Below are 11,726 nucleotides of genomic sequence, written 5' to 3'. Positions count from 1 at the left end.
GACCACGCGATGCTCCCTCGTTTTCTACACACCCTCCTCACACCGTCCCGCATCCCACAGGCAGACACGCTGTCAAACCACAGCGTGATCGGGATGCATCTACTACATCTTTTTCAGGGAGAAACACTTGATAGTCTGCTGGGAAGCATCACGCCCCCTTCCGCTCTGTGATTGGAGGAGCGGCTCTGGGGGTGTGGCTTGTGATGCCTCGGGTATATATCGGCACCGCTTCGTCTCCCAGCCGATGATTTGTATGGGAACACGGACCAAAGTGGGACGAGCCTACTGGATGTAGTCGCTGTGTTTTGGCAGAAAGAAACCAGGCCCACCTTCCCCCGTTTACAGCGATCGGACGGCAGCAGCACGTGGGGTGTTCTAAATAACAGAGGATACTGAAAGCAGTTTGCAGAGGAAGGTGGATTCTCCTCTCAGCCATCTTGACTGCTCGCCGCCCTGAGGGCTGTTTTCTCCCCTCCTCCTCCTCCTCCTCCTCCTCCTCCTCAGCTGAAAGTAAACACGGCTTGCACATTGCTTGGAAGTCCATGCAGGTCCCCGGGAGAAACGAGATGGGCTCGCTGCGCAACATCTAACCGGACTCGAAGCGAAAGCAGACGGCGGAGAGGGTTTATTGGCACCAGAGCAGAAGAAGGGGGGGACACGACGAGCCGGAGGGATGGACCTGTTTGGGGTTTACCTGCTCCTCTCGCTCGCTCTCCTGCCCCGATCCAGCTGCACCACGGCCAAGGAGATCACCTGCCAGGAGATCGCCGTGCCCCTGTGTAAGGGGATCGGCTACAACTACACCTACATGCCCAACCAGTTCAACCACGACACGCAGGACGAGGCTGGACTGGAGGTGCACCAGTTCTGGCCTCTTGTCGAGATCCAGTGTTCGCCGGACCTGAAGTTCTTCCTGTGCAGCATGTACACCCCGATCTGCCTGGATGACTATAAAAAACCTCTGCCGCCGTGCCGGAGCGTGTGCGAGAGAGCCCGGGCGGGCTGCGCGCCCCTCATGAGGCAGTACGGCTTCCCCTGGCCGGACCGCATGAAGTGCGACCTGCTGCCGGTGCAGGGCAACCCCGACACCCTGTGCATGGACTATAACAGGACCGACTCCACCACGGTGTCCCCCGTCCACCCCAAACCCACCAACCACCCCGCGAAGGGTTACAACCCCCCTAAAAATAAGCCGAGCCGACCGGGCGCGCCTGGGAAATACAAGCCGCCCACCACCCCGTGTGAGCCGGGGTGCAAGTGCTTGGAGCCCATGGTGCAGGTGAACGCGGACCGTCACCCGCTCTACAACCGAGTCAAAACAGGACAGGTCACCAACTGTGCCATGCCGTGCCACAACCCGTACTTTACGCACGACGAGAGAGCGTTCACCGCCTTCTGGATAGGGCTCTGGTCCGTGTTGTGCTTCGTGTCAACTTTCGCCACCGTGGCCACTTTCCTCATCGACATGGAGCGCTTCAAGTATCCGGAGCGACCCATCATCTTCCTCTCGGCCTGTTACATGTTCGTGTCGGTCGGTTACATCGTTCGACTCATCGCCGGGCACGAGAAAGTGGCGTGCCACCGGGAGTTCGATCTGGAGCACATCCACTACGAGACCACCGGCCCCGCGCTCTGCACCGTGGTCTTCCTCCTCATTTACTTCTTCGGCATGGCCAGCTCCATCTGGTGGGTCATCCTGTCTCTGACCTGGTTCCTCGCGGCCGGGATGAAGTGGGGCAACGAGGCGATCGCCAGCTACTCCCAGTACTTCCACCTGGCCGCGTGGCTCATCCCCAGCATGAAGTCCATCGCGGTGCTGGCGCTGAGCTCCGTGGACGGGGACTCCGTGGCTGGCATCTGCTACGTGGGGAACCAGAACCTGGACAACTTGCGGGGCTTCGTCCTGGCCCCTCTGGTGATTTATTTGTTCATAGGCACTATGTTCCTCCTGGCCGGGTTCGTGTCCCTGTTCAGGATCCGCAGCGTCATCAAGCAAGGCGGCACTAAGACGGACAAGCTGGAGAAGCTGATGATTCGGATCGGGATCTTCACGGTGCTCTACACGGTGCCCGCCACCATCATAGTCGCGTGCTACTTTTACGAGCAGCACAACCGGCAGAGCTGGGAGATCACGCACAACTGCTCCAACTGCCTGCTGGAGCGCGACCGCAGCAGCCCGGACTACGCTGTTTTCATGTTAAAGTACTTCATGTGCCTTCTGGTGGGCATCACGTCCGGCGTGTGGATCTGGTCGGGGAAAACTTTGGACTCGTGGAGGACGTTTTGCACCCGGTGCTGCTGGGGCAGCAAAGGCACCGGCGGCTCCATGTATAGCGACGTGAGCACCGGGCTGACGTGGAGGTCGGGCACGGCCAGCTCCGTTTCTTGCCCCAAGCAGATGCCATTGTCCCAGGTTTGAATGGGGAGGGAGAGGGAGGGGGGGTCAGCTTATGAGGACTGCTAATTGTTTGGGAGATAACCCATCACTCCCTGTCTTAAGCAATTTGCATCGTAATGAACCACTGGCGAGGTGACCCCCCCTCTATCTGAACATGCATACATGCCGCAGTGAGGACAGGTGGCTGAAACAATGTGACCTCACACAGGGTTTCATTCCCCCCGGTTGGTTTGGGGCGGTGGTACACGCCAAGGATTTTACGCAAACCGCTGTTATTATTCGCTGTAGGGAGAAAGACAAGTTTGCACCTATAACCTGCCTCTCACAAAAAAGAATTTTTGGTCCTCAATGCCATTTTTTATCTACACAGTGCCAAATAACATTGTATCATCCAATCACATCAAAGATGGTTTAAATTAAGCCTTAATAGTGCCCATGTGTTTTTCTGTTTTTTTTTACGGGTAGTTCATTTTTCTAATTTTCAAAAAATGTATTTATATAAAAGTTCTGTAAGAAAGTAAAAAGGTGTACATTTGTGGATAAAAGAAAACTTTATAAGCTATTGTAAATTTGTACAAAGTGTAGATGTCTCTTTTTGTGAGAAAAGCAAATATGAGCTTTATTTTGACAATAAAACAGTTTTTTGACAAATCTCAACTTTCTGTGGACATTTGCAGTTTTTGTTTTTGACGCAGTTGGTTGTCCTGGCTGTTTCTTTTTGTGATGTGGTCACCGTGTTGACGGTGGCGGCTCTTTGAGAGTCCCCCCTCTCCCACCCCCTGTTTTAACCATCAGAGACCGGTAATTAGAGGCAGGGGTTGAGTTGGAGCATCTCCATAATTGTTGAAGTCCCCTTCAAATGCCTGCCGAAGCCCGCTTTTTCTTAATTTAGCAAAAGAGGGAGTGGGTGAATAGGGGGTATAAATGTAGGGAAGGGACCCTTTTCATCTGCAGAAACTTTGATCTTTCTTTTTTAACAGCGGAGAATAAAAGGTGGTGTGTATTAGAAGTGTCTGTATGATGTGCCAAGGTTCCCTCTAAACGTCCCCATTTGGATGCTTTGATGGACGTCCTACAATTCAAAGAGCATTTCGGGACCCCCTTCGCCTTTCTGGATTTGTCAGAGCTGAAACCTGCCAGAGCCCCTGCGTCTTGTGTTTTCTTCTTCTTCTTCTCTTTTTTTCACAGGGCCTGAATTGAAACATCTTCTCCCTCGACTCAAGCTGTGTCAGCGAGTGCAGGGGCCTTGACATGAATGATATTGAAATAGCAATGAAAGCCCCACAGGTGGTCTGTTCACATGATCTCACATCTTAGGGCCCCCTAATCGAGGTATTTTTTTTGTTGCTACAAATGTATCTGGTTTGGTCCCAATTAACCCAATGCGCTGGCATAAGATGATACACTGTAACCCAGCGAAGAAATGCCTTTGATTTGCAGGTCAATGGTAACAGTGGGCTTTGTAGTGACTGCTTTGTTCCTGCGTTATACTGTAGTCGTGGACCCCCCCCCCGCCCTAAAAAACGTAAGAGCTTCTTTTCAGTGTAGTGTGTTGGGAGTGTAAATCAGCCGTATAAATGTTGTATCAGCGCAGTCAGCAAAAAGACACCAGGCAGTAAAGATGGAAGTCGTAACCAAACTTTTCCAACGATCAAAAAGAGCGGCTTCTTGAGCATTTTGCTTCCGCGCGGCTCATCGGGAGTGCTGAGTGTAAACTTGGTTCAGATTAAGTTGGGAAGTACATCTCCATTTCAAAATATTGCAATTGTTTGGTAGAGACTTATAACGAACTTTATGCTCTAAATTACCGCGTGGTTATAGATCCTCCACATAGTCACCGCAGCTTTCCTGGATGCATCTTGTTTTCTGTTTTTCTGGTGTTTACCTTAAAAGACCTCAGCGAGTGTGTCCAGCTCAGCGGGGACACGTGCAGCCCCACCTTGTGGTAGAAGGGCTCCACACCGCCACGTGCGTCCTTGTTTAGCACACGTACACATATGTACACACTGATGCACTCAGATACAACAAGGAAGAGCTCATGACGTGATGGATTCAGGTTAGTGTGACTCAGTACAAAAGGTGACAACGGATGAGCGGTGAAAGGAAACATTTCTAATGTGTGAACCGGCCCATTAAATCTAATCTAAATCCCCTCAAGTATGAGATTTTTCCGATATAAAAAGATTAATTGATAAGTCCATTTTCAATAATAATCAACATTTATTTTGTAGATTTATAATTTCATTCATTTCAAAGCAGAAATCATTTTAAAAAGCATTCTCGCTTGCTACTTCTGTTTATTGGCATATTAAAGAAAGTGGCATATTTGGCGAGTTTTGGAAAAAAACTCAGGACTCGCTGCAGTGAGACCTGAAGAATCACGCTTGAACCTGATTGTTACGTTTCTATTAACGTCTTCGAAGTTAAAGTTTAGGACCGCCCTTTATTAGGCGTTTAAACTGACACAAATCACCCGGCTCCCCCGATCACCAGGCTCCACAAACCAACCGTCCAGCCTCCTAACGCTGCGTCCTGGCTCGACCGCTGCATGCACACGTTGCAGTTAACAGGTAACGGGCCCTTTCCCTCCACAGGGGTCACCGACTCAATTCACTGCAAAGTACCAGAGAAAGTCCTCAAACAAACAAATAAATCCTTACGAGCGGCCTCATTTGTGGGGCCGTGAGGAAAGCTCTGACGTGGTTGACTATAGAGCATGACAGGCAAGGACCATGCCATCTGGAAGAAGTTTTTTAGAGTTTAATCTCTAAATGAACAAGAGGAGCCGCTGCAGATGTGAACATCTTGTCAACTTCATTAGTCGCTTTTTTATCAAAGATTGCGACAGACAATAATATAAGAATTGGTTTCTAATTTGGGTTGTAGGATAAGTTACAAAAGCAATTACAGTTTTGTAGCGGTGAACATTAACAGCATCACTGTGTAAAGCCCCTCCTGTGATTATTTTAGCATTCAGTAATGTGTCATTCCTCGTTACTTTCCAGATTACATCAGTGGAAGATGAACACGTTTCCGTGTGTGCATTCTTCCATGGATGAGCAGTGACCTCGGGCTTCTGCGACCCATTTCCATTTGTGTTGGAGCTCCTGAACTCTTTTATCCCCAGCTGGCCACTCCATGCAGCAGATGTTGGAAAACAAAAAGGGGTTCAGGTCCCCTGGTTACAGTTTCTGAGGGACTCTGATGTCATCGGGACTCTGGCAGTCAGGTTAAAACCTTTTTTTTTCTAACCAATCAATCAACTTAAGCGCAATGACCGAGTCGCACAGAAATATCAGCAGAAGTGGCCGGCTCCCCGTTGGCTCAGCAACAATGCCCCTGTGGTTTAGTAGTCCTTACACTGCACCCCTGCTGCTCCTTCCAACTCAAGGACCCCCCACCTCCACACACACACACACACACACACACACACACACGCACACACACAGCGGCAGAACACTGTGCTCTCTCAGTCCTTCAGTGACTGACTGACATGCACACAAAAGAAAACTTCTTTCTTTCGAAGGGGCAGAAGCCTTTGCCCGATTCACTCTGCTCGGTGGCATTAGAGGGTCGGGGGAATGTTGCTGTTTATAGAAATAAAAAGGCGATGCTGCTCTACGCACAAACTCTGCAGCAGTGTGCAGTGTGTTAAGTGGAGGGTCAAATGCATTATGGTGTTAGAGGCCATATTGATATAATAATGGAACAGTGTGATGACTAATACCAAACTTCACAGCCTGGTCTGTACGCATCTTCAAAAATAATAATACTTGATACAACGCAATGCCCAGTTATGTCCACTTGGTGGAGCCATTAACTAGACATTGACCTTTTCTCCAACAACACGGACTGGATCAGATATAAGTCGTTGGGCGACAGCGTAAAGATGAAAATAAGCACGCGTCTCATCATTGGCAGCTCCTGGCCCCTACTGTTTGTCGCTGAGTGGGAGACCTCATGCAGCAGGGTGAGCCCATGGGGGTGTAGTCTGGATCAGGATGAATGGAGTTTTGTTCAGAAAATTCATTTAAAAGCGGTCAGCCAATTGGTTTTCTGCCAGCTTTTGCTTGCAATCACATAAGCACTCACATCTCTGTTCACTCATGCATTCAATAGAACAAATACTTCTAGGTAGGAATGTGTGCAATTGATAGTCAGTAGCATAACAATTGAAAGTACAAGTCCCGTGAGTGTTTTTTCTCACTCATGTCCCTGATGGGGTTAACCGGGCCAAGGTTCAACAGGTTACCCAGTATCGGTAATGGGGGAGGCCATGGAGGAAAGTTCTCTGGTTTCTGACACTTGAGACACAAAATGAAAAAAAGCAGGTCCATAGTTGGTAGAAGACAAAACAAACACAGTGGAACACTCATTTAAAGATCTGGATACGTGCTGCTCAAATCTCAGCTCTGCTTCATTTCCAAGGCAGGTCCAATCTACAACAGCGAGCAGCCTGTTCTACACAGTAAAGACACAACAGAGCAAGTCCTGACAGGCGAGTCTCTCTGCTGCTGTTCTGTTTTCTGTTGTGCTGCATAATCAGGAGAGTGGGACACACCTGGGACATAAGGTATGCTATTTTCTCTGCATTCCATTGTTATATGCAGATACCTGGACACTGCCTGAAAAAGAAGGGAATGTGCACTTTCACTAATAAGGGCTTACTGACCACTACAAAAAAGGCTCCAAACTAAAGGGGCATTAGGGGGTTGGTGGGTAAGTGGAAGGGGTCATGGCCTTAGTGCTAAAAAAAATAACTTAGGATAATAAGATTTCATAATAAAAAGGGTATAGTGCGAACACGAGACAGGATGCAGGTGGTGTGGGGGGGGGGGGTTAAACCCAAGGTAAATCGACCAGTCTGACCGGTATGCCTCCAGATTGGAAACCTGACAACTTAATATCGATCTCCATGGCCTGAAATTACCACGTCTTTTCAAGAATATGGGAAGCTGCTTAACAGTGACGCTTTTACTTATTTATTGTTTTAATAATGTTAAGAAAAACTACAGCACAGGAAAAACATATTTTTCTTAAAATGTACCCAATTTATGACAGATATTGTCACAACCAAAATGTTTCATGAAGATGCAATTAACATGTGAATATCTATCTTGTAAAATGTTTCATTTAATAAATGGCTTTTTGTGTCAGCGAATGGTTGCATGATCTCAAGCTACACTATTGGTGGAGTGATCAAACTAGAGCATTTACAACCAAGTGCATTGATAATTTAAACAATATTACATTAATAAAAGTCAATAAAACATTACAAAACATGAGACCAAACTATCAAAGTATTTTTCCTTTGTTAAGGAACAAGAGTTACATAAAGTAGCGTATCAAACAGTATCAATACAACTCATATTGTATTGGAAAAAAAACTGTGAATAGTTTTTGGAATATGACTGTTAGGCACTGATGGGTGTATGGAGGAGGTGCGGCACCATCAGACCTGCTGTGCCCCCCCATGGTCCTCCTGATGATGGTGAGGCTGCGGCCCTCAGTGGATAGGTGAGACATGAGGCTGGGGAGCTTTTGTTGTCATGTTTCAAAGACACCACAAGAGGAGAGTGATCAAAGACTATCCGTTTACACAAAGGCCTCCCCCCTCCAGCTATAGAGCAGCAGGTGTGACTGAAGATTTTCTGTGGGAGTATTCTCACAATCACCTGTGTTGGGTAGTCAAGAGATTTCAAGAATCCAATCTCAGACAGGTTGGTTAAACATTTCAGAAAAGAAAAAAGTCATTTAAATCTTGCAGCAATGACTTTATACACTAGGCGGCCGATGATTGACATGTGTCACGGTGGGAGTGTTGGATCTGAGTTTTGATCCGATCAAGGTGAAATTAAAACCCCAGGTAGCACATATCTTGAAGGGCATCTGGCATCGCTGCTCCTTTGCAGAGCTCCGCTGTGCTCTATTTCTAGTGACAGTGTGTGTTAAGGCTTGTATTCCTCCTAAGCTCAGCAAGGCCCTGAAATAGAGTGACAAGCCGTCTCCATAAATACAGAACCCCATGGGGGAGCATAATTGCTTTGTGAGCCTATACCGCCTTTAGGGTCCTTCATAGTGTCCTTGACTTCTGACAAACGAGTCCTATTCCTTTCCATGAGTCTGATAACACCACAGACAGATTATGTTTTTTTCATTTGGGCCTGACCTACTTATTCTAAAAAGGTCACCCAAACATCCAACAACAGGACCTTAAGGCTAACCTTGTTCTTTGACCCCAGTGACCAAACTCAAAAGAGTTTGTGGTATCATATATAGTGGGGGATGGTGTTGGGACAGGTCAAGGCCTGTCTATGTTAATGGGCAGTGTGTCTGGGAAGGTGGGATTAAAAGCCAATAACGGGGGAAAACAGGTGGGGTGCTCTGTTTTAGATTTCCCCAAGGTTGAGATTTGTTCAGTGACACCGAAGCACTGGACTTGAATTCTTGTCGGTTTCATCACTCCGCTTCTCAGCCTCTCAAAAGGCAACGTGATCCGATGGCGTGATGAAATCACATCAAACACAATTCTGCCTCTTGGGTCTAAGGTGTCTTGTGAATGCATTGTCATTATATAGTGTCTTCTCCTCAAGTGGCAGTGCAGTATGCATTCTGAAATGGAAGTAGAGCTGGATGTATGATCTATCAGTTGCTGCCACTGTCATGCCTGAGGATTCAGCAATGCCTGAGGTTATCTGTGTCGGTTGGTCACATGTCTTCCACAACTATTTGTCCCATCCTTGTGCTCCAAAATAACCTGAAAATAAAGCAATCCAACTCTCACACCCACTCAGATCTCATCTCTTCATCATTGGTCTGTGGCTCTGCGCCGCTACCCAGTTCAACCAGCGTGTACTGACCCACACGTCTGGTACAAATTGCTGTGGAAACGTCTCCGAAGGGAACCGCTGGCTCCCTGGGGGGCGCGCCGAGGTCCCGTCTGGGCGGAGGTGGGGGTTTGTGTCGACTCCGTTTGCTAACACGGATTGATCTAGGTGTCCTCATCGCCTCTGGGGGGCAAAGAGCCACCTCGCTGCCATTCCTTTCCAGAGCTTCCTCCTGGGAAACAGAGTAGCCGTTGTTTCCGTTGGTGTTGCAGCCAGGATGTCCTGGAGAGTGTGGAAGAGAAGAGCGCTCCATGCCGGGTGTTTCCTGACCTAAAGCAAGCCCTGCACTAGAGCCCTTGCTGCCTCGCCTTTTCCGGAAGCTCCCCGGGAGACCAGCCCCTTCTTGCTCCTGCTTAGCCGAAAGGAAACATTGCTCTTCCTCATATATCTTCTCCACTACCGTCATCCTGCTCTTGCTTTTCTGTTTCACCGACCGCTTGATGGCACAGAAGAAATCCAGCACGTTGAGGAAAAGGGACAAAGCAGCCGCGCCGAGCATGAAGTTGAGCATCACGGTCTTTTCAGTGGGCCTAGAGATGTAGCAGTCCACCTGGGTGGTGCACGGCGGATGCTGGCACAGGAACCTCCTCGGGATGTGGAAACCAAACAGATAGTAGTGAGCTGCCCCAAACCCTGCCTCCAGCAACGTTCTGAACAACAGATGGAGGATGTAGGCTCCCGTGAAGCACCGAGCCCCCTTGTGCTCAGCCGTCTTGTTTACAGATGTCTTGGTGAACGGCTCCTGGTGGTTCTCGAGCAAAGGTGGGGCTTTGGTGCGGCCCGAGGGGTACGGGTCCACTGTGAGGCCCTTCGAGACCTTGTGGACCACGTAGATAATGAAGATGAAGTAGGGGAGACACAAGGTGACGAGCTGCACCAGCCAGAAGCGGAAGAGTGAGATGGGAGAAAACAGATCATAGCACACGTTGGCACAGCCGGGCTGAATGGTGTTACACACGAATCGCTCCTGCTCGTCCTGGTAGAGAGGATAACCAGCCAGGAGGAGGATCAGGATACGGAGGAAGATCATCACGACGAGCCAAACCTTGCCTGAAAAATAAGCATGTTGATAAAAAAGGGCTTATTTGATAATTGCCTGATTACACCTTGAGATTTATAGATCTCTAGAATAGCCGACATTTCTCACTGCACAAACATAACACAGAAAGCTGTTAATGTGTCAGTGAACGCCACTCACCCATCAAAGTGATGTTGTGATTCACAGAGATGAAGATGACCTCAGAGCCACTCATTCCCGTCATGCTTGCAATGCTTAAGGCGCTGCAGGATCTTCCAGTTTCAGGCCACGGAGTAAAACCCTGTACCTTCTCGCTGCCTAGACACTTTCCCCCTACCCTTCCCGCCAAGGGGCACCTTGGCTTCCAGTAGCACAATAAGATCCAAAAAGTCCCCCCCAACACTCTGACTTCCTCTCACTCTCTCTTTTTCCTAGGAGTATGTGCCAGGTTCCAGGTGGGAAAATCCAGCGTGATCCATTCATGTACTCCAGGTCTCCGAAAGACCCATTTAAATACTCCGTATCACCTCTTCCTCTGTGCCCTGCAGACAACTTTCTGTCCTCAGACAACAGAAGCAAGCCCTATTGTGAGTCTATTCTTAACACACTTCCAAAGGCACGTCGCCGTCCCGGCATTGCAGGGATATTTTGGTGGCGCGGGCCGTCCTTACAGGAGAGAAAAGGGCCTCCGGGCTTACTCACTCTGTGCTGCTGTATCAAGTGCTCAAGCACAGTGGCAAATATGTTTAAACTGACTGCTCCGTAATAAGAATACAAGCTGTTACTGCTGCATCTCCCAGGGATGAGTCAATGCGGCATGTAGATATGCAAAACCATAGATTGGATTAGCGCTCATGAAATGTTAATGGGATGTAAACTATATTTTCCCCACAGCTTGTGCCAATTTATAATTTGGATAAGCCCCCGCTGAATGGTTGTTTAATATGGGAATTCAATTAAAATGTGTTTAATTATTAATCTGAAGTAGAACAAGAGATCAGCTATGATCAAGGAACCAGATTGATTTCAGTTTATTTAAATTAGATTTATGCTACATTTAAAAAAGGATTCAACAAATGGACTCTGGATCACTGTGGTATAGATCTCTTTCATGAAATGATTTTACAAAGGGCATGAATTCCTTATTACACAACCACCACCGTCGTTCAAGGACACGGTCTCTGGTGGGACACATGGACAGTTGGCGTGGCTCATAATCATTGCAGATCAATGGTCATTAACACCTACACACTGGCTCGCAATGCAAATCGGAATATATCATGGATTCTTTTGAAGAGTAAAAAGTACATTTTATTTAAGTTTTGGCTTAATGCAAAGAAGAATCACTTGCACCTGCAATGCATCTATCCATGGACATGAAGAGCTGTTGGGAAAGTTTCAGAGGGACGTTAAGCGCTTGTGG

The 11,726-nt window shown here is 48.1% G+C and overlaps 2 protein-coding genes across 2 annotated transcripts; one reads left to right on the top strand and one right to left on the bottom strand.

Annotated features, from left to right (window-relative positions):
* Positions 1 to 234: 234 nt before the first annotated feature.
* On the top strand, positions 235 to 3,055 carry fzd8a (frizzled class receptor 8a). Its single transcript, XM_040167733.2, has one exon. The coding sequence runs from the start codon at positions 674 to 676 to the stop codon at positions 2,417 to 2,419; it is 1,746 nt and encodes a 581-aa protein (XP_040023667.1). The 5' UTR covers positions 235 to 673; the 3' UTR covers positions 2,420 to 3,055.
* Positions 3,056 to 3,807: 752 nt separating this feature from the next.
* On the bottom strand, positions 3,808 to 10,874 carry gjd4 (gap junction protein delta 4). Its single transcript, XM_078096995.1, has 2 exons — positions 10,484 to 10,874; positions 3,808 to 10,335 (listed from the first exon to the last, which is right to left on the bottom strand). Exons 1-2 carry the CDS (start codon positions 10,545 to 10,547, stop codon positions 9,179 to 9,181), a joined length of 1,221 nt encoding a protein of 406 aa, XP_077953121.1. The 5' UTR covers positions 10,548 to 10,874; the 3' UTR covers positions 3,808 to 9,178.
* Positions 10,875 to 11,726: the final 852 nt, after the last annotated feature.

This window comes from Gasterosteus aculeatus, chromosome 21 (genome assembly GCF_964276395.1).
Source record: "Gasterosteus aculeatus chromosome 21, fGasAcu3.hap1.1, whole genome shotgun sequence".
Lineage (NCBI taxonomy): Eukaryota > Metazoa > Chordata > Actinopteri > Perciformes > Gasterosteidae > Gasterosteus > Gasterosteus aculeatus.
This window is presented reverse-complemented; position numbering and strand designations above follow the sequence as displayed.